Source organism: Temnothorax nylanderi, unplaced genomic scaffold (genome assembly GCF_030848795.1).
Source record: "Temnothorax nylanderi isolate EJ_2023f unplaced genomic scaffold, tnyl_v1.0 TNYL_tig0084_pilon, whole genome shotgun sequence".
In the NCBI taxonomy this organism is placed as follows: Eukaryota; Metazoa; Arthropoda; class Insecta; order Hymenoptera; family Formicidae; genus Temnothorax; species Temnothorax nylanderi.
In genome coordinates this window covers 625,000-649,594 of record NW_027249146.1, presented here as the reverse complement: position 1 = coordinate 649,594, position 24,595 = coordinate 625,000, and the positions used below count along the sequence as shown (strand labels likewise).

The 24,595-nt window shown below is 32.9% G+C and overlaps 1 protein-coding gene across 1 annotated transcript; it reads left to right on the top strand.

Moving 5' to 3' along the window:
• The first annotated feature begins 286 nt into the window (after positions 1 to 286).
• LOC139774652 (G-protein coupled receptor dmsr-1) lies at positions 287 to 23,368 on the top strand. The gene is made up of 2 exons (XM_071710070.1): positions 287 to 3,188; positions 16,338 to 23,368. The coding sequence occupies exons 1-2, from the start codon at positions 2,162 to 2,164 to the stop codon at positions 16,547 to 16,549; spliced, it is 1,239 nt and encodes a 412-aa protein (XP_071566171.1). The 5' UTR covers positions 287 to 2,161; the 3' UTR covers positions 16,550 to 23,368.
• Positions 23,369 to 24,595: the final 1,227 nt, after the last annotated feature.

Here is a 24,595-nt window from a genome sequence, read left to right as displayed (position 1 = left end):
AAATTAAATCTTCACTTGTGTGCCTTACGGATTGCCGCGTCCAAGATTTCTCGATCATTCCTAAAGAGATCCGAACTATATTCGCGCTTTCATCGCGAAGACGCAAAGAACTGCTTTGACAGACGAGAAAGGACAGTAAATACGGGGGTGGAGAGAGAGATAGAAAGAAACAGAATGAAGGGAAGGAAGACAGAAGGGGACTAGAATGGAGAAATGGACGCAGGCGCAAAAGCTACCCCAGATGTACGGGCGTCGCGACGCCTTTCGCTTCATTCGGCGTCCGGACGTCAACTTACCACACATGTGGAACCGCGCGACGCTCCTCTCGCAATCCTACCTAACGTAAAACAGCTGTGTTGTTCGCGATAGAATCGCTAGTAAAGCGAAAAAATCGCGAAACGATCGGTGCGAGTGTGATAAGTATCACGAAGAATTAAGATAAACTGTTATAAAGAGCGAAAAGCGCGATAAAACGAGCGATCTCAAATTAGCGCTCGAAGTAATTTTAGCTGGTGGCATTTCCGCGATCAAAAGCTCGCCTAGTGATCGGTTGAGTGGGAGCGGTAATTCGATCCGCAAGCGGCGAGGGAAGTGGAAAATTGAAAGCGGAATGTTTGTGCATCTCTTCGTCCGGATTGACGATAATGCTCGTTTCGTGCTCGAACGGTTATTACGCTGTGCGTAGAAAAGTGAGTCCCTATGGCACTCGAGGATCATTCGCACTACACCAGGGTGCGGCAGCCGCGATTAATAACTGAAGCGTCCTTCTCACACGTGTCACCGGTCGTACGTGTCACATGACGCTGTGTCCTGCACGCGACACAAAAATTCAATTTGCTCGAAAAGTCGCGATTCCTCGAATCATCGCGGAAAACTGGACTCCGCACTGGCAGCGCAACTGATTTAAAAAAAAATTAATTAATCATCATCCTCTTTAATCGTAATCCTGTCTACTAATTAATAATGCTACTTGATATTGACGTCAGACACTTGAAGAATTTAAATCTCTGATAAGAAATATGTTAACCTTTATCGTTGTAAAAGAGAGAAACAAGCTTGATATGTGTCATATAAAAGCTTGATATTGTTAGTGCGCGGAATCGATTTGTATATCTTTTAAGCGCTAAAACAAACTCCAAAATGTGAAATATAAAAGTTGAGGTGACTGCACTCATACTAGACTCTCCACTTGGAAACGTTAAATTGTCACGCGATAACAATAATAATAACGAAAAAGTTTTATTACTATTACATTTCAGCGTTTCGTGTTCTCTTCGATAGCGTAAAAGTTTGTCCAAAACGCTATCGACTATGATCATTCGAGTTAAATCGAAGGACAGGATCCTTAATCGCGTGGTAACTTTATCCTTTCCTTCATCTCTGCGCGTGTACGAGTACATATCGTCTCAAAGTAATCGCGCGATTTCCAGTTCGAAGAACGTAGAAAAATTATCACATTCTCTCGATGTCGCGCCAGTGAACAGTGATTCTCGCCTTCTCATCGAACTTAGTCAACCGAAATTTTAAAGTGAATCAAAAATGTGATATAAGTAGGCGACGGATTGATTCGATTATTCCGATCACATCTCCCCGAAGTGACATCGAAATGACGAAAACGTTTTCCCGTTTGCTGTGAAACATGCCAATACCGGTTTATAAATTTTCCCTAATGTTTAGAATCGCTAATAATTAGCACTGCTAAATAAAGAACAATTATTGTAATATAATAACTGTAACCTGTGTGTGATAATTGTCTTCGTTAATCTGACAGTGATAACTTCCAAGTAACGTATTTATAACTATAATCTTAATTTGATTGGCAGTATTGAAATATGTGTAAGTCGTCATCACCGACAGCTGCAACGTGATATAATTGCAAGTTATTAATGTAATTTCATGATAGTGATTACGATAAATCGCTATTTCTTTATCGGAAATTGTAATTCCGATTAACTCTGATTCACGTTACTTCATTTGTGTAACGTTCTTCATAAAAAAAAAAAAAACAGTAAGAGAACTATTGTCACAGATGGTAATGATTCAGCCGAGGGAAATCAAAACTCGAAAGCGCGTGAAAAAAAGAAGAGTTTGTTGATCTTTCCGTATATCCCACAGTGGAAGTGCACTTTACTCGTTCGCAGGACCACTTCATTTCGCGAAGATGAATGTCAGTCTGAACTTTACGCCGGAACCCACGGGATATACGTGCGGCAAGAGCTTGGAATCCTTCCACGATTGGTATACTCAGGTGCACGGTTGGGCTAGTCTGTTGGTATGCATATTCGGCTCAATCGCCAATGTGCTCAATATCGCCGTGCTGACGCGTCGCGAGATGCAATCGCCCACTAACATGATTCTCACCGGTCTCGCCGTGGCTGATCTCCTTGTGATGATCGAGTACATTCCTTACGCGATCCACATGTACCTCTATCAACGATCCCGCAAAGATACCTTCACTTACGGCTGGACCATCTTCGTGCTGTTCCACTCGAACTTCACCCAAGTATGTCACACGACCTCGATCTTCTTGACGGTGACTCTGGCGGTCTGGAGATACATCGCGGTGGCACATCCACAGAGAAATCGCGAGTGGTGCAGCAACAAGCGCACTTTTCTGATGATCGCCTTCGCTTATGTGTCCTCCCCGATACTTTGCATACCGCTTTACATCAACACCGAAGTGAGGCCGCAAGTGGAAATGTTGGACGAAAAAGGGATGAGCATAAATATAACAAAACTCGAGCAGACGGCCAACAGCACGGTCGCGTATCCCGAAGGCACTAACACCACGCTATATTTCGTGAAACTCGCCGAGTCTCCGATAAGCAATGTTCTCAAGGACATCAACGTCTGGATCTACAGTGTGGTGATCAAGCTAATACCGTGTGTGGCTTTGACGGGATTGAGTATCAAGCTGGTTAAGGTGTTACTGGAGGCAAAACAGCGGCGGAAGAAACTCACTACAAAGAACACCGCGATCAAGATGGGCAATGGCAAGGGGAACGCTTGCGAGAAACCCAAGAAGAGAAGAAAGGGCAACGATAAAGAGAGACAGACTGACAGGACTACAATGATGTTGTTGGCGGTGCTCCTGTTATTCCTCGTCACGGAAATGCCGCAGGGCATTTTAGGATTGCTCAGCGTTATATTGGGTCCGAGTTTCTTCAACACGTGCTACATGATGTTGGGTAAGTCCAGAATGTATCAACATTGACCAGAAATAAATATATAATATTATATTATTATTTTGCATTATTTAATATAATATTATCATCTCAGAAAATAGCTAGGATGTATTCTAAAATCTTTCTAAATTTTGTTTCTAGCCCGATTGTTATGTGCAATCGAGTGCTTACATTCAACAGTTAAATTTTTGTACAATACTTAAGAAGCGTACTTCTTCGTTTACTCGTTTAATCAATTTTATGATTTAAATGCTCGAAAAACACGAAAGCAGTGGATAATTCGTGCACTGTAGTATATAAGGATATGTCACACTTGTTATATATTCGTTGTATGTACATATCGCGAGGGCTGAGATTTAATTAATAAATTCTATTGTAATTTAACAGATTAATATTTGATCGCTGCTGTTGTGACAATGACGAATATGCAAGAATTAAACTCTGTATAATAACGATGACACTGTTTATTATTCATTTTATACGTGTCGTGTATGTTGTAGAATTGTAGATCAAGTTTTATTTCCATTCTCAATTTTAATAAAAGTTTTTATATGGTGTAGCAATAAAAAAGTGAAAATTATTTTAATGCGACTAAATAATAAACAATATTTTTGTGCTATCGGTTATTAATACATTACATAACTTTTTTATATTGCTTTACGGTATCATTTCCACGTAAAAGCTTCAATGATTGCTAATGTAATTCACGCGCGGGATCATTAACCGGCATTATTCACCGTATAATGTATTTCTACTAAAAGTATGTCATAAAGAAGATGTATTGAATTTGATAAAAATTGATATTAAGCCGCAAACTAGAGGGAAAATTACTATGGCAGACATTCGAGCTGATGAAAATTGAGTCCATACGATTCAGGAACAAAAAAGGCGATTTAAATTCAAGCCACGAGACTCGTGCGAATCTCGAGTATTTGCTGTGAATTTCATGAATTTGTCTATAAGACGTCTTTGTTTGTGGGAGCACCGTAAATAGAAGAACACGCTACTGCACTCGACATTTACGATAAAGCATATAAAACTTCTATCGTAAAAGTTCTTCCGGAGTAAAAGAGTGTCAGAGCGTGAAATATGACAGTCCGATAGTTTGTATAAAGAAGTTTTAATAAGTGCGATCTCCGTCGGATAAGTAACTGTTAAGGCAATATTTCACGCGCAGAACGATAAGTCATCAATGTCCTTCCCCTAATTGGTATAATATTTTAAAAATTGCCAAGATAATATAACGAGTCCAAGACTTGTTATAAGATTTCACATTTACTGCAAATTAACGCAACATTAAGTTTATATTATCGGAATTATTGATTAACTAATAATAAGAAATTTTATAGAAAAGCGATTTTCTACAAAAAAAAAAGAGAGAGAAGTGCTGTCTAAATTATATATAATGGTTACTCTGGCGAAAGATCATACGGTTAATAATTGATGTACTTGATATTACAATGTCTCATGCGTGAAATATGAAATTGAGGCGGAAACAGTGTTAGGCGAATCAAATTATGCATTTCACGAACATTAAATATGTTTACTTTACGTCACCGGCATTTTCATCGTCGTCACGTTTAATCTGCATTTTACATCATCATATATTATACGTCGCTCTGAAATTGTTACGAGAGTGTTATGAGTGGTTGAAAGCATAGCAAATACTTTTAAAAGCAGTATATTAATATATTATGTCAATTATAACTTGTTATCAAAATCTGTACTTTTACGGTACTTTATAACGACGCGATATTTCATATTATATCATCTTCATATAAAATTGGCTTACAATAATGTGTTTTGAAATTATCGTCACTAGACTACAAGTGTGTAATCGCACTTTATTAGATTTACTACGCTAAAAATTATTGGAATATCATCTCTTATTTTATATAAAAAGATAATAGAACAGAAATGCTAATATACTAATGTTGATTTCGTTCCTTTCGTAGCAAAAACACGACACAATCACGACAAAATACTAAAAAAAAATCAATATCTCCCTCTTTTATCATACACATAATCATATCGTAAAATTATACCGAAAGCGAGAAGAGTGTCGCGCAGAATGCCGTGTGTAACAAATCTTCTCCGCTATAGGATCCAAATGCGACATAATAAGATCGTTTTGCTCCGTCGGAATATTGAATCAGAAAAAGGACCAAATACTGGCTGCTAGATGTCGAAACTTTGCAAATATTATATGAAATTTTCTATGTCTGAACCTTTTTAAAGTTCGGATTCTTTGCTGATATGTTATCGTACATCAAATCAATCCATCAATTATTTTAATAAATGGAAGAAAAACATTTCTTTCATATCCCAAAGGAAACTGCAGTATCTGAGGGTAACTCATTTTCTCATCTCATTGCGTTAGTCTCTTTTAACTTCGCGATCCAATTATCGAGAGCGAATACTTTTGTAAGATAATTTGAATATTTTCGTAAAATAAGTTATAAAGTATATAATATATATAAAAGTGATACTTTCGTTATGATTTAAAGCCTTGCGCGGTTCATGAATATCTTGAAAATCGCAAACTTTCCCCTATTTTCCCGTTAGCAAAAAATAAATTGAGGATCTGCGGTAGAACGCAAATCACATCGGACGAGACGTATATAGATAAAAATATGGATTTTCACTAATTATATCAAAGAAATATTTGACCATAACTTTATCATTTGTGAATTTGATCTATCGTAATTGTTTATATAAAAAATATTATTGTTATTACACGATCGTATCATCCTAAATTAAAAAGCACCCAAATAATTTCGTTAACTTGAAAAGTTCATATCTTAGAAAGAATCGTATTTTAGAATGTACAATGGTCTAAATATAAATTAAAACTAGAATTTTAAGTTTTTAACTATCCAAAATTTTAAATATTTTAAGATGCATATTTGAGATCAAAAAATTGGAAAATGTAAAATTTCGGATTTACAAATATTTAAATATCAAAAAGAGTTTCGAACGTATCTCACGATTGTGAATCCTGCGAACGACAGGCGATTTTATACATTTTCAGTTAGATTTGCCAGTTTTTGATAGGCAACTAGTAGTGGAGTCTCGTTTGCGTTCTATCTTCGATTGGCGTATTCTAATTAACACGTGTATTTTCATCAATATTGTAATCATGCACAAATGTAATCTTGTATGGCGAAAGCAAAGGTCAACAAGCATCGTGTACCTATGTGCACGATACGTCGATACATATGTACACCACCGCTATTCACTCCTCGATTTAACCGCGGGGTTTCATGGAAAATACATATTTTTCTCTTTGTGCCGAAGATTACACGGATATTACAAAGATATTAATAAGATGTCAGTAAAAGACTTTCAGATCTTTTCAAACGTTTTTTCTTCCGTAATTTGTTTTTATATCTTCACCAACGATTACTGATTTGCGATTGGTTACGAGTTAAATACTCATCTCATTTAAAGTCATTAATAAGGTTCTCTATGTTTCAGGAAAAAGAAAAGAGAACAAATAGTTAAATTGACCCGTCTGCTTTCCTTTCATTATCTCTACATAAAGGATCGAAAGTTATATGTAACCATTTCCATAAAACAATCAAATTAAACTTTTGTACCTGGAAGCGGTGCAAGTAAGCTTACTGAAACTAATTGCACGGTGGTCTGCTCGAATGTGAGTTCACTATCTAGTGAGCGAAAATATATTCCACTTGCCAGTTCATTAGCAAATGGAATACATTTTCTTTCGTCGTTGATACATACGGCATCAGATTCCTATATTCAAATTTCAATTCGTATATCAATATGAGATATGAGGGAAGTTGACATAAAAATTTCACATCACGTACTACACAATTTCGAATTTCAAACGAGTAATTTTTATGAAACTTTTCTTGTGGAAGTGTCTCTGTACGTGCGTGTATATCGATATCGGATGCGTTTGGCAAGCAAAGAAAATTTGCGCTACGTACGATTATTCGCATATATTATCCCACTGCTGAAAATTCTCAGAAAGACTCGATATCTCGATCTTATATAGAAATAAAAAAATTATTCTGATAAGAGACATTAAAAAGCAGACTTGATATAAATAAGCTATTTGTCGAGAAAATTGTTTCCACGAACGACGGAGAATATGATGTTAATGCAGAAAAAATGAGAATCTATATATAAAACAGTAGTTTTCATTTGCTTTACTTGTTCGACATGTATAGCTGATATAGCGACAAGTAGAAAGTACAAATAAAAATTCCCTTTAGAGTCAACTTTTGACATTTATACATGCAATGACGTCTGTAAAGTCACCTAATAAATTTCATTTGTGTGACATTATGACGTACGCGATAGTAACTCGTAACATAATTTCCGTTGCTGCATTTATATGGTATTTGCTACTGTTAACTTTCTCGTACTTTTAACGACCGGCCACATGTTACTGGGCGCGTGAAGCATATTATGATATAGTGTTTGAATACGTAGTTCGTATTGAATAATATTCCTATTAGCACAACATTAACGGACTGTTCGCGTCTCGCCACTGATGACGACAGAGCGCAAGTTCTTCAACTTCCCTGACTGTACATTGCGTCAACAAAGTGCGTCCTTTAAAAACAACAAATGCTACTGCGCTCGCAACAACAAACAGGAGCGGCTTTACCAACGATCCTGTTATGCTAAATGCTAAATAGCGACGGTTAATGTATCGTCTTTCTTATGCAACTTGTTGAAATTAAAATTACGCACGTTTGACCAAAAGTTAGATAATTAATAATGCAAGATTAAAAAGCGAGAAAGATATATATGAAAATTTGTGCAAAATAACGAACTTATAATTGAACTTTTTCCAGACCATCTGGTGTGTCTCCGATATCATCTAACAAAGTCTCGTAAAAAAATATGAGAATAACCATTTCTGATTATGGAACTTATAATTTGATCCTATGATTCAGAGAGAGAGATAAAATTTTAATTCAAAAATGTAAATTTTGTACTTTTTACAATGTTAGAATATCCGTCTAAATTTTGTCGTTGGATCGACCAAAAAGTATTACGTGAGTCATCTTGTAGAAAGATTTCATAGAAATAAAAAGATAGTAAATTGTCTTATTATTTTCTTTGTTTTCTATTTTCATTTTCTTAATATTATTTTAATAAGGTATAGCCGATTACCAAATATGGTGGACGTAAATAGATGATGAATAGATCTGCGATCTCGATAATGAGCATACGAAAAGTGCATAATTTGGCGCGGCGTGATACCATCAGCAGAAAAGTTAGACGCTAACGAGGAAGTTACTGATTCCGCAATAACTCTGAGTGACATAAACGCGACATCACGTCGCGCATTATCTCAGCACGCTACTGGAAATAACGAGTACGACGTAGTATGAAGGATGGACACAAAAGAGAGAGTATGGCTCCATGAATAATAACGCTATTCCTTCTCCTATATTCGTCAATAATAAACGACTGACAAAATTACGAGCAAGTCATGTTGGCGGTCGGCTACATGACGCAATCGCTTTCATGGCTGCATGTATGAAAATATAAATATGTTCTCATAAATATTTCTATTCATACGTCACGTACATTTAGAACCATTAATATATAATAGGCGTGGAACAATTGAATTTATTTTATATGTATCCTGTTTCTCTCTTTCTTCTGACATCTTGTTACATTACTTGATCTTTTGTCTTTTATCAGAAAAAAAAAGATATAGTATGAAATAATTTATAACAAATAATTATAATAAAACATAAATTAGCCTAAAATAAATTATAATATATAATAAGGTTATTATGAGATCAATTGAACATATTCTTTTCAGACATAGGCAATTTCATTATTAGTAATGTGATTTGTAACGATATTTTGAATGCAAATGTGGGTAATTGAGCTTGCAAAGAAAACACTATGTTTTATTAACGATTATAAACTTAAGCAAGATTAATCTGATTTACCAATTTTACACAAGATTGTACTCAATGTGATGATACAAACAGAAACATGAACCATCCATTCACTTATCTAGCGAAACAATTTTGAGACAAATTCACATTATGCAATGCACAATTTCAATTAATGAAGCTGTTCATGGCAGAAGTTAATTAAGAGAACTTCTCGCTCAAGAAGATTCCGTGAATTCGTTCTTGGAGTTTTGCAGACGATAAGCAACGTAAGATTAATCAAAGTGGTACGTTGTATAGGTAATGGTACATGTCTTGTTAAATTCTATACAAGATCTCGAAACTTTGTGGAAGACAAGTAAATAAAAGATTGATGTTACCGTTGTTGAGAAGAAACGACAAAACGTAAAAGGGCTTAACTTTATTATATACGACGCGTTTTGTACGGGGACACTGACAATAAGTCACATCGTAATGTAATCACATAACGATAAATTCTATTACAGAAAATGCGAGCAAAGCTGGCAAACTTTTATCGCCAAACTTCTATTTTCAGCCTAGCTCTCTATTTCCATTTAATCTATTTAGATTTATTAGTAAGTAACTATTTCCAGACTCTTTGCGACAACTGCCAACTGAAGGTTGCCAAAACTAAATTAGATTGGTTTTCAAGGAAATGTGGGTTTTTCCGGCAAATAATCTTGACATCAGCTATCTAATAAAATAGAGCATCAAGTTTTGATATGTAACAATCAAATAGCTGATATGTTGATGTACTTTTTATCCGGAATTGTAATTTTAAAAAGAACTTCCCATATTTATTTTATCCATTTTTATTTATTTTTAAAATAAATAAACGTAATCGGATCACATAGAATGCTGCGCCAAATGGAGCTTACTAGCTTACACATATACGTTATCTCTGTACCAAAAGTTAAGCTATATTACAAAAACGCTTTGTAATGGAAAATGGTGCAAATGTAGGTTTAATAACGTCACCATTAATAAGGCAAAAATAAGGAAAATAAAATATGTTATAACGTGAGACATTTATGATATAACTACACATAAATGCATGTAGCGATGTACAATACATCGCTGTATTAACTAAATAGTTAACAAATCCTGCGGAAATTACGTTCAAAATTTTACTCCAAAATTATTAATAACTTTCTATTGCAAATATTATGAGTGTATATATGTATATAAAACAAATTTTTGACACAAAATTAAAAACAAATATTTTTAATTAAAATTAAAAAAGCAAATACTTTTAAAAAAGTACCTAATGAAAGTTTGATGTCACTGTATTAAAAATTTAATACTCAAGACCTGTGTCGCTGAAAGCATATTGATTTTCAACAAATGTTTAAATCGCTCGTGAAACCAAAATCATAAAAACACATTTCCCTTGTATGTAACACCTGTGTTTAAAGTAAAGACATAAAAAATGTATTTAAAATTTATTATTTGCGCGTAAGTAAGCTTAAGCGATAAAAGCGTTAAAATATGTATATAAAAATGTGTCTATCCATTAAGAATACTTGTCAAAATACTAATTTTACTTTTTTTACCTATTATTCTTTTTTTTATATTAAATATCTTAGTAACGTTAAGTCAAAATTTTATAAAATTTATTTAAAATTAACTCTAAAGAAAAAACTATATATTTTTTTTATAATCTAGTATGTACAAGCCAATCGCTTTCACAACACGACTTCAAAATTATTTCTAATCAAAACTTTGATATCTTCTTTCGAAAAAAGAAAAAGTTGCAGATTATAGTTAAAACACATGTAGGCGAAAGGAATAACGACAGGAGTTCTGAAAGCCCACGCACATGCATAAAGTGATATAAATTCTCTACTTCGTACGCTTACAATTACCTATATTTTATATCAACTATTATCTAAACTATTTCCCATCAACCTCGTATGCACATCGTCAAACTTCAGTTAAACATTTTGAATATCAAATATTATTCTCAAAATTTATGATTTAATAATAACTATCTTAAAAGTCACATATACACACACACACACACATTCTAACTTTTTCAACCACTTCCAAATTCAAAAAAATCCAAATTGAAAAATATCAAATTTAATATTTAGCTACAAAATATTGTAATATCACATATAATACTATAATAATAATAAGATTAAGATAACAGACAATCCACATTTTTTTTTTTTAAGTTTAACAGCAAATCTTTAACCTATACTGAAAGGAAGGGATCTCGAGCTCTTAAGAAATTGTGGGTTAATTGCTATAATCTATTTTACAATATTTTGTACATCCTATAAAATTATGTTTTTTGGAAGGAATTTTGATATGCTGAGTCCTTAAAATTTAAAAACGTGGTTGCCTATTGCAATCTTTTTCTAAAGTATTTAACACATATTATAAAACACTTCTGTAAACAGTTACTAATTTAGATATTTTTAATATTTGTACATTTTTCCTATATTATTTGAATTGCCTGTATAGAGATATTTCTTATTACAAATAGTCATTATTGAACTATAAATTAAGAAAAAGATTTGCTATTCAAAATATCTCGTAAAAACTTATCATATACACACGGACTAGTAGGAAATGACTCGGAAAAGCTCCGCTACTGACGTTTGCACTTTTCGCACATTTGCCTTGAAGATTATACTCGTGAAAAGACGGAAAATTCAAAGCGAAATGTACGAATGCACAATATAGCAACATTTAATAAACGGCTTTGCGAACCCAGCTATAATGAGGCACAAACGTGTCAGACCTTACGCTCGACATTTTACATTCGCAAGGTTATCGAGACATCGGAATTGGATCTTGAAACGAAGGCAACCAAACGCGCTGACAAAAACGAGAGAACGAGGGAGAGAATGAGCAATTTATCTTTCCAGTTCGGCTGATCGGAATCAGAAAAGGGTCGTTCCGATCACAAGAAGAGTGCCCTGATAGATTTAACGTGATGAAGATCGCGTACAGAACCATTACTAAGGATTCTGTTCGTGGTCTTTGTTCTTGCGATTCTACCGCGCTGATTGAGGATCACTTGAAACGCGTTTGCCGAGCGTCTCACGAATCTCATTGTAGGAGGGAAAAGACTCGCTCTCGCGTTGTCTTTCTCTCTACAGGGACAAGAACAATCGTATGAACTGGTAAGAACGTCAGAACTCTGACGAAGACGAGGACTATGCTATGGAGGCATACTGTGGTAGTTTCCTAGGAAGTGGCACGCAATTCCATTAAGATATCGTGGAGCTATCTAATTACATAGAATAGAATATAGGATCGTTGCCGTTTTTTTTATTTCAGCCGATTATTAAAACATTTTTCTCAGTACCATTAAATTGATCAATTGAATGATACGACAACGACGAAAGCTACACAGCATATTCTGGAAAATGTCATAGAATCTCATTAAGATATTGCAGAATAACCTCAGAAACGATTATATAAGACATGAATCTGCTGCTGTTTAGCAATATTAATTGACTTTTTATCAAATTGTTCCTCTTTGATGAATTTTAATTGAAAGTTTGAATTCTATGGAAAATAATAAGGCAAATAATTTTAATAAAAGCGAAATATCTATCCTGACATAAGACCGCAAGGTAAAAACACATTTTACAAATTAAATGAAAAGCATCTAGTAAAAACAGGTTTTATTAAATTAATCCCTAATTTAATAATAATAATTTTTTGCGCTAATATGTATCTCAAAATATTCACTTGTAATCTTTTATTCATTTTCATTTTTAAAAACGCATATATCTACATGATTTGTGCTGATATTGTTAAAATACATACAGAGTTCCCCACTTATAAACAAAGCAATGAACGTAATCCATAAAAATAAATGTTTATTTTTACAGATCACAAACTCTTGTCTTGCTTCCGTCGTGCTTTAAAAGCCACGGTATGTTTATTATTTAAATATCTATCATCGAAATACGATAAGAGATTTCAAATACTTGACTATTTCGATATAAAAGACTACGTTGAGGTTGAGATCGCAAACAAAGATATATCTATATTGGCGAATGCTCGACGAGAATATCTTTCGTCTTATTTTCTTCTATTTTCACACTTCTGAAAACAACAGGGATGTTACCGACTCTTGCTACGAGAATCCTCCAGGGTATTTACTTAACGTTCGATACTGAGATGCACCGTACTTATCACGCGGTACCAAAATGGAACGGTCAGGACAATGACAAAGGATACAGGTATTGCAAGTGAGGAGGTCTTATTTGATGTGCACTCGTATTAAACTTGCTTCTATTATTCGTATTCCCCTGTGGTTCTCGTTATACTGCAATAACAAGGGCTTTTTGTAAAGTAAACACTGATGTTGCGTGGAATCGTGTGTATAATGTGGAATAGCAAATACGGTTAGATTGTGGCATTGTAATCATAAAATTAAACATAACGCGAAAAAAGAAAGAGAGAGAAGAGTAAGTTGTTATACCTAAATCATAATTTTAGAGGAATATTAATTGTGTTACATATTGTACTACTTTTACCATATTATTCGTGATCCGCTTCCAATTTGATCAAAGAATCTGTCATAGAATGACATAAGAACATCATTTTTTAATACTTTAATTTTAGACTGTATATATATATATATATATATATATATATATATATATCTATGCATTCTAAAAAAAATATGTATATATGACATTTAGTATACTATATCTCATTTTTAAGATACGTATATATATGTATATGAAATATGTTGGGCAGAATATTTCCAAGATAAAATTTCACATAAAAACTCGCGTAATCTTGTAATCTTATATCGAACACGGTACCCTGGTGTCCACCCCATCCGAAGTACGGTATCGCAAAAGTTCCCTATTATTTCCTCCCGACAACCGTAAAACGTCGTCGTTAAACATGGATCTGGAGGAAACGGCGCACAATTCGCTGGGATTGTTTGCAGCTTGCGGTCGCGCATGGAAATACATGTGGGTTTGCCGCGACGGAAGGGTAATTTACACAAACATTACATCGTTCGATAGCGCGCCGAAAGAGATTGAGAAGCAATGTGTTTGCATTCTTGCCGCACAGCACGGCGGAAGCCGTTCTAACGCGAATAGATTTTTTCGCTTAGCAAGACAAATGGTCGATTTGTCGAGCAATGTTATATATACAACGGCCGTTGTATACCGTACACAAAGCCCAAACGGCATTATGTGGTAGACGTGACTTCAGCATCGTCGCAAAAATTAGATCGCATCTGCGCATCAGTAGATACTATTGACTTTATGGTAGCCGACAAGACTGATTTATTTTACGAATGTAAAACGTAATGACACATGATATGTGGCAAAAAAAATTTTTTTTTTAACTTTAGAATAATGTTATACATAATTTTTATCTTTTATTACTATAGATTGTTGTTTATTAGATTGTTAGATATGAAGCAAGGTCACTTCTCTGTGCAAATTTTGCGAACTTTGCAAACAGATGAAAAGATTTATTTCCTAAATCTTATAATGGTAAAATACATATATGCAAAAACATAATCGAGGAATAAATTCAAAAACCAAAAAATAAGTTTAAAACAATACAACTACTATTATAGAATTTAAAAAATAAGAGATTATTATTATTGCTATTAAATAAATTTAATAATCTTATAGAAATGACAGTAAAACTAGATTGACCATTCAAAATAAGTATTCTTTCCTTATTAAGATAATTTCAATAAATATTTGTATATAAATTAAAATGTAAAAGTTCAAATATTTACAATGCGTATAAATCAAGTAAAAAAAACATAAGTAGATCGTATAAAACGTACAAATGCTCTTATAGAAAGCGTATTATTTCAGTTAAAATCCGATTAAATATTATCAATAATCAGAGAAGAGAACTTTATCATAATATAAAGTTATAATAACTCTACATCAAAATCAATTATTTCTTTTGGCTTATCCGATCAATTTTAATATTAAGTCAATTAAATTCTGATATTTAAAAGCGAAAGGTCACATACGATATAATGTTAAATCATATATTTTAAGCCAAACCGCTAAAACTATTAACTTAGAGATTAAGATTTAACGAGTGCTTGGATAATCATGACATTTTTTAAATGTGACATTCACGATAAAATATGTCATGTATTATTATAATAAACATAGATTATAAAAATTCGCGAAGCATGTATAATGGTACTTGAAATTTTATAACCAAAAAAAATCACCTGGTTAAAATGTTAAACTCACTGAAATAGTGCGAAATACCTAACAATTTATATTTTACGATAACGGTACTATTATTTTACAGAAGCGATACGATATGTCCGAAATTTATATATTTCATCGTTCCGGCAAAAGAATTCAAGATGGTATGTGGAGACTTCCATTCAATCTCGGAAGCGTGTCGAGAATGTATCTACCGAAATGCATGCTTTCTCGTGTATGAAGTGTTATAAAATACATCGTTTTATTTATGTCGGACATTCTTATATGTCGGACGTCTCTCGTCATGCGAAAAGTCCATATGTCCGGCCCACTCGCCCATACCAAAATCAAGACGCTAGCTCCGATTGTTTTTTACTCACGTCACGCACCTGAATTATTGCGTATTCCAAAAAAAAGACATAATCTCTTTAAAATTTAAGAGAAGACAAAGATAGAAGGGGCGCGGAAAAAAGATAAGGAAATGTCGAAATACGTACGAAAAGAAATACATTTCTGCGAGCCCCCCTTCATGTAAAAGATTACAGAAAGGATTTTAGTAAAGCCCGTGAAAAACTTCCATTCACATCTTTGAGCCTTTCGAAATGTAATGCATATAGAGTATAGACGTTTGGATAAAAACAAGAGAAATCCCAGAAAATTCGAACTTTAACCTAATCCACTTCGAAAGTGGATTGTTTAATGCATAGATATTTCTTTTTGATAAAGAGAAAGACTTTCTGAAGAATTTTCATTAAATCTGTATTTACATTTAATTTGCGACTCTATGATATATAGCTAAGTCTCAAAGTAAAACTTAATTGACTAGTCGGTCAACTAAAGACAGAAGATCATTAAAAGAGCATCTTAATTTTCGGATTGCTAAAGATTCTTTTAGAATGTTTTCTTTTCTTCATCAACAAGAAACTTATGTACCAAATTCCAGAGGCAAACTTCTCAAAAATTTATTCAAAAGTTCAAAGAGTTGATGGAAAAGTTTCTGAAGCTAAATCATTCTTGGCAATTTTAAACTTCCTACTAATCAAGTTTGTTTCTTTTCTCGACAGGCGACGTGATAGACATTCTGACACTTATAAACTCGGCCATCAACTTCATCTTGTACTGCGCCATGAGTCGACAATTTCGCACAACCTTCAATCAGCTGTTCTGCAATCGATGGCGATTAATCGGCAGATGGATGGCGGTGCCGCATCAACCGATGGAGAACAACGGGCACACCGGGACCAATCACACGGTGACCCAGGTCACCCAGGTCTAGCGTCGAAGAAATCAACGAACCTTTTGCTATCCGGTGTAAAGAGCTCGCTGGACTAGCTTCCTCTTAAACACGTGTACCGCGAGAATGGAAAGAAGGTATTTCCTCCGCGGTTCTCCGCCCGCCAACATGGCGGCAAGCAAAGAGAGGTGAAATTTATTTGCTCGCTACTGCCACCGGTCTTAATTGCATCGTCGTTGCGAACTTTACAACGCCCGGGGCGTCTTCAAGCGTCGGCTTACGTCCCGGGCGTACGACACACCAGATATGTAACAAATATTTGTTTAAGTTAGTTGGCGAGTCGTTATGTTTTTCCAACATGTTTCTATTCAATTTTGCATGTTACTTAGTTACATTGCAACGTGTCCGACTGCCGTCGAATTGACGATACGCACAATTATATACATAAAAAACAAATGTTGTGATAGGTATGTGAAAACGTCAGATTATTGTTATTAGTGATTTTATAATGCCATCGTACTTCCATATTTATAAGATGTATCTTCAATTAGAAAATTATCAATTTGCCAGATGACTGTATCAGAAATTATAAAACTTATTACATGAATAGCGAATTTTTATTCACAAACACTATTTCTTGTTCATTAAAAATTTTTAATTAAAGCAAAATTAGAAGCTTGTACATCATTTCGCAACAAGTCACTTTAAATATTGTTTTAAAATTTACATAAAATTATCATATTATAGAATATAAAATGATCCTATAATCCCCGTACTACATTCGATGATGGAAAAATATATATTTATCAAGAAGTTTCTTCATATTTTCCAATTTCCAATTCTGCGCTCTAATATCTATTTATGCTGTGAAAATAATCAGTTTGTATTTTTGTTTATTGCACATTCTGATTGACTATTTCAAAAACTTAAACGAAAAAACCTTAAACGGGCAATAAGAGCACAAGCGTGTCGTTAAAACGCTAAACTTTATTCTCAGAAGTCAAAATTAACGAAGTCAAATTCACGAACGTTTCAAAAACTTATATTGTTAATTATTATATTAATAATTATATTGATCTCATATGCACTAACAACGTTCTATTTACATTTTGCTTAGTCAATATTAACAGTCATTGACAAATTAAGATTATCGTACTACGCCAAATAAATTGTTAACAGCACAGCCTAGTTGAAACATAAGACGTGTGCTTATTAAACTGAGTTTAAATTGCTTAAAATTTGCAGACAAAGATCATTACGATGCATAGCGCAAGCTGCAGTATAATTTTCTACAGGAAATAGAACATAACTAACTTAACTACGTCGTAAACAGTTAAGTCCAAAGGCGTCATGCTTCTTCAGAAAATACAGCAGCAGCGAAATGTTTAAATAGTTTAGACTGTACTAATGTAGAATAGTGGCGCAACAAGATGGCATTCGAGCAGTTACCTATTTTGTTCTTAGAGATTTAATAGACGTTTTTTAAGATACTTTCTTTAAAAAATTTCAATATTTTTGTAATATTAAAAACGTATTTTCCACTTATTTATCTCGGTTCTAGTTTATAATAATTTTTTATTTGTAATTTGCAAAAATGTTTTTTAATTATTGTAAAATGTTGTTTCACAAAATAATATTTAATAACAGATTTGATCTAAAAAGGCGATGTTTAATATATTTTTTTAATCCTAAAAAATGTTTAATTGCCATTGATTATTATCTACAAATTCGCATACCTATTTATTATAAACTAGAAAATATATACAGCATATATACGAGATGATAAGTATAAATAATAAATTAATTTGTCATACAAATCAAAATAAAGGATTAAGAGCTCAAAAAGTAGAATATAATTATATACTCGTAGAATAATTAAATACTAATTACATATGGATTAATATAAAAGTTGCTATACTGTTTTTACCGACTCGCAAACCGGATAGACAACTTTATTATGGAATTATTCGAAAGCAGCGCCGTGAAAACGAGCGCAGTGATTAACATAATTAACAATGCAATGCGAGATGTAGAATTTGCGTCGCCCAAAGGACAGTTTTGCTTTGCGATTCACAGTTATGCAGTTGAATATTTAAAAAAATCTCCTCGATGCAACTTCTTCTTTCGCTCAAGTTAAATGCAAATTACATTCATAATTTACATTTTACCCTTAAAAGATAATAAAAGATCAAAGTATTTCTCCGTAAAACGCTATTTATGCCTCTTTTTATGCAAAAAACTTTTTGCGGGAAACCTTATCATGATTAAAATATTGATTTTCCAATTACAATCACGACGCGATTTTACAGTTACTATCACAACAATACTTTTCATTATTAATTATTATCTCTATCGCTAACATTATCGTAAATTCAAAAATGTATTCAAAAACAATGTTACATACATCTTTAATATGCATTTCATAATTTGCTAATGCATGTTTTCTACAAATTTGATAAATACTTTAAAATATGTTGTAATTTATTTTATAATTAAATGTTAAAATATTATATTTGACAAATTTCTTATAAAGTCGCCTTAATCTTTTATACACGACTTTAATAGCATTAAAAGCGCAATCACGGAAAATATCGCTCGTTTTCACATCTCTCTTTTTGGAAGTGTTCTTTCAAAATGGTTTTGCATCTGAAAACGTTTAATGTACATTTCAATTAAAAACTCTTGCTGGACAATAATAAATCGGACTATTTGATCAAATTTTGCAAAACGAAGCTTTCAAATCTCGACGCGTTATTAAAATTCGAAATATCAAACGTCCGTCCGAGAACAAGTATGAAAAAAAGTGGCATCCGTTCTTGATTTCAGAAGCGCGCAGTACACGCGCGATAATCGAATTGTCGCGTTTTCAATCTCGGGCTTGCGTTTATTGCACGTTCAACGCGCTCGATACCCTTATCGATTGCAAGAGACCGCAGAAGCGACGGATTACGAAATAAAAATCTGTGAATTGCGTCACCGCAATAAATTAGAACTTCCTTAAATCACTCCGTCTGTCCGATAAACCACTCTTAGACCAAATCGCAACAATTACTACGCGACACGAAGAATTGTCGCGATTAATCGTTGCCTTCCATTTGTGGCAAAACTTTATCGGCTTGTATAAAAATCGCTGTGTAAGTCGCGCGAACACATAAAGTTTCTCGCGGGAGCTGGATATTTATTTGTGTCCGCCCACAACTGGGTTCGATAAATTGTCGCGGTCGCGGACAATTTTTATCTCAACGGGCTTTTCAAATTTCCCTGACATTAATTCTTTATATTACATTCATTTTCATTATTGAAAGACATCGGATTGCTTGCACGAACATTCTATTCTCTTATACTTTTATTTTCAGTTCTGTGATTATTTTAATAATGCCTTATGTCATTTATTTTATTATCATATATATTTTCTATTTATACAATTTTTTAACACAAAAGTATATTTATTGTATTCGTAGAAATATGTGAACTATATAATTTATTTTTTAATATGTGTTAACTTTTTAGTCTCTACAGTATATTTTGTGACAGAGAGAAAGCAGGAGAGAGTTCATCTATATAATAAAATTAATAATCAAATGTTTTTAATTAACGCAGTATATCTAAATGTTGGAGCGCAAAGACTTAATATTTGTGCAAATTTAAAAAATTTACAGAATTGTTAATCTACTGTATCGTAAATGTCTGGAAGAAATTGGAAAAAATATTTTTCTAAGATTGCGAAAAGACTGTTTCATATGAAATTATGATAAAGATATATGTAAAACTCAAGATCAAATCATGAATCAGTTTCAGACTTCTTTCCAGCAAGATTATGTACAATTTCTCTAATTTGATTCACAAGCTAATTTCTCCTATAAAATACGAATCACTTCTTCATTTCAGTAAAAAAGTACCTGAATCAGGGAATGATTTATTACCTTCAGCAAAATGGCTGAAGCAAATCTTCTTATGAGATAAGTAATGTCCTCGTTTAGTCGAAATGAGTTGTACGATAAGTATGATATCAAGCTAAACCCTCTTCACGTTGGCAATGGAACAGAAACATTATCTCTCTATGCAATCTTGTACCATTAGATAGGCGCTGCAAGTAATATTTCCCTTTCGTGATAGAGATTCGTTAGAAAGAAATAGCAAATATGCTTATATACAAAAGAAATCAGCGCTGAAATCAGCCCTACAAATGTGTTGTTACGTGTTGTTTGTAGCGGATAGCAAAAAGTTCGTTGATTACTTCGCGAAGGGAGTTGATAAAAAAATGATAATTAATGAATGCGGTTCGGTCGATACGTTAAATGATCTTTGTATCTGAGGGTATGTTGTAAACTATACTTTTGGGAAATCTCTATAGATGCGTTACGTTCGTTTGAAGAAACATGTTTCATGCTAAAGTGACGTTAGGTTGGGAGCCAATTACGAGGATCAATTGGGAGATTCGTGTTTCTCGAAGCCTTTTGACAACGTTAACAAAGGCAGGCGCTCACCACTTTCAAAGACGTCGTTGATCTCTCAATACTTCGTTTCGCGTTTCTCAAAAGCGAAACTATACCGTGTATAAGGTGTACGTAAATACAAACGTGGATTTTCGAAGAAAACGCGAGATAAAGTAAAATAAATAAGCGAGAATGACAAAGGACTGACACTGTCACAAATATTTATGTGAGTCTTTCTATCCTAAGATAAAACATGATAAAATATTTGTTAAATGTCCCGTCAAACTGCCCAATCTAACATCATAAATATTTATTAAACGCGAAAATGCAAGTTCGTGTCTTTTACGTAATTTTCATATTTTGTTTGATATAAATTATATAATCCTTTTGTTCTTTTACATGGAACGTAATAATATCGAGTTTGTAATTTTATTTCATTAATTGTTTAATTTAATTAAATTGCGTTATTATTATCGATATTATGATAACGGGACATGTATCCCGCTGTATAAGATTAATATAAATTGTAAGAGCTAGTATTTATATTGCGTCATATAATATAGTTGTCTTTACTGCGGAACATGCCAATTTCTATGTTATATTTAAAGATAACAATGTGGAAGTGATAAATAATTATTGATCCATTAATTATAAATTATATTTAAGATTTTAAAAAACACACACACAAAACACACACTTTGAAAATGACCTGGCGGTAGTTGGAAAGTAAGAATAACCGAGAACATCTCACCGATATTCTTATACCTGTACAACGACCATATGAGTAATGAATTAAGAAACTTATTAATTTTTAATATTCCCTGTAAAATTATAACATATCGAATTTTTAATAAAAATAACATTGTTTTCAGGAAAATGATATTACTTCCTTTAGATCGAATATACTCAAACACTGTATAGACTGATTACCAATGATAGAAAGCAATGATAAAATTGCTTTAAAGAGATTTTTTTGTTACTTTTTATTAGAAATATCGTATAATCTCTTCATGTTTGATATATAATGATTAAGCGTGAACTATATACATTATTACGTCGGTGTAAAGTTTGCATTATCTCCCAATACGTTTAAATAATTTTAAGCGCATGGGCAAATATTGTTTTTATCGGTTATTTGTTTCCGATTGAGCTTACGAATGACGTTTAATTTTCGCGTGACCTGGTCATTTAAAACAACACCGTTGTTTTTATCGACCGTATTTAACTAACAATGACGAAGTAAATTACATCGAGACACGTGTCGCGATGTCTGGTTATTGTGAATCTGCATACTGCAACAATTGGTGTATCGTATAGGTAAAACGCTATTATTTACGCTTTTAATAAGCTCATACAAAAAACTCAACGCACTGAAGTTTTGCTTCTTGAGTTTCAGATGTATGGAATATTCTATCTTTGGAAGTTGTCCGCTCTTATTTCCATTCTAAAAATTCTTGATCAATTTAAACATTTAAAGTTTCCGAAGAAGAATTAATCTAATTGAACTATCTTTTCTCACAGCTTCTTAACGCTTAATCTCCGATATCATTTTACTGATTCACAAATTATTAATAATCTATTATAATAAAGTCTGCTTGATATTAAGTGAAAAGACAAGAAGTTTTATCTATTTTCTCTGGAGTTTAATTTGTAAAAATCCCCTACTTACAGGAGAAAAAGATATTAGTCAAAATCTATGTTTAGACAAAATGAACACGAGAATTATAATAAAAGAATTTGTATGAATTTGTAAAAAATATAAAGAAGAAATATAAAGAGTCCTATATGTATGCAAATGATAATATTGTGTGCTATCGAATAAAATCGAGCATGAATAATAATAAGCATCGATTTATGTCGTTAACAAGTATTACATATCGACAGTGTCTTTGTATAAACAGTCGCGCGACACCATCTATCTTTTTTTTTTCTTTTTTATTTAAACTTCCGACAGATTAAAACTGGGAATCAATATCTTTAAATCAAAAGTCACAAGTCCTGTAATTGCTTCATTCCAACTGGTTCCTTAAATATGCATTTAATCCAAAGAGTTGAAACTGATTTCACAGAGTTTAACAGTGCTTAATTAGAAACTTTATACTTGAAAGTGGCTTGGGAGTAATTAAAAGTCTTAACGAATGCTTGATACCGGAAACGCAATTTGTATTAGCTACATCTCGAACCAGCTTCCGAACAAACCATATCTCGGAACAGCTGTGCAAGCTGTAATTATCTCATATCCTCATGTCCTCGCATAGAGGAACAATATCAAGGTAAAGCTACATGTATAGACGCAGTAAATGCACATTACACATTATGTGCATTACGTAGTGTCATTAAAATAAATGAGATTGCATACTAAAATTGTATATTATTAGAAAATATTCTATAGAAAATAAATGGTAAAGTTTCTTTTATAAAAATCTATTGCTTGTTTATCAATTCAATCAGTAAAATTTCAAAAACTAAAGAATTCTAGTACATCCTATGCATAACAAGTATTTAACATATAATCTTATTATTATGAAATGAATGTTACACGTATTAATATTGATAAAATTCTGTACAAACAATTAAATATTGATATTTTCTTACGTAATTTGTCTATGTATTTATATGCAGAATATATAATGTACATAATTTAGCTACACAATTTACAATTTATGTAGACAAAGTATTGTAATAATTTCCAATTTTCCAGGCTATCATGTTTTCTGAATTTATAATTCGCATAATAAAGAGAATATATGTATATGTAAAAGAGAATCATACATACTTCATAATTAATGAGGTATATTCTATAATAAAGCTACTGGAATATGAAAAACACAGTAGAACTTTTTTAAAAGGTTTGAAATTTGAAGCATAAAATATAAGACACGGTTGTTTTACATTCATGAATGTCCCACGTGGATAGAAAATATATTTTTCTCCATCTCCGTATAATTTGTAATTTATAATTTCATTAAAATCAGATTGTGTTTATCTATAGGTCAGTCTTCTTCGAGGGAACGTAAAAAAGATCGTAACGATGATCTGAACACGAAATGCAACCCCGTATATTAAATACTTTTGGGCCGGTATTCAGATTATATAAGATCTTATATACATATAAGATCGTCTTAAATTCATCTTCAGATACTCCGTAGTCAGTGAAACGAGTCGTACAGCACCTGAAGATAAACTTAAGACGGTCTCTTAAATATAAGCTCCAACTATGAATACCTTAACAATCGATACCCACAAATAAATCTTCATAAATTCATGTATATGCATGCGGCTGTTTACAACAGCTTTATACGACAGAGAGATCCGTTCTCTGTTCAAGGTTTGGTTTCGATAACTTTATGCACATACCTTTATCAGAAGTCCACACTGGATCCTCACACCTATCCTGCACACTGATATTGAAGATACGTGGTGTTCCAAGCATCCATCGTGTCCTTTTGACCATGAATAGTCCAAATCTGAAAACAATATTTTTCGTTTTAACATCAAAACATTGATAAATGTTTCAGTTATAAAAATTAAAATATTCTTCTCTTTCACAACTATATATAAGCTTTATTTTCCGTTTACTTCTAAATACAGTTTTCATTTTAATGAAAAATAAAGCTTATTTAAGATATTTAATACTGATTATTGACAGGTT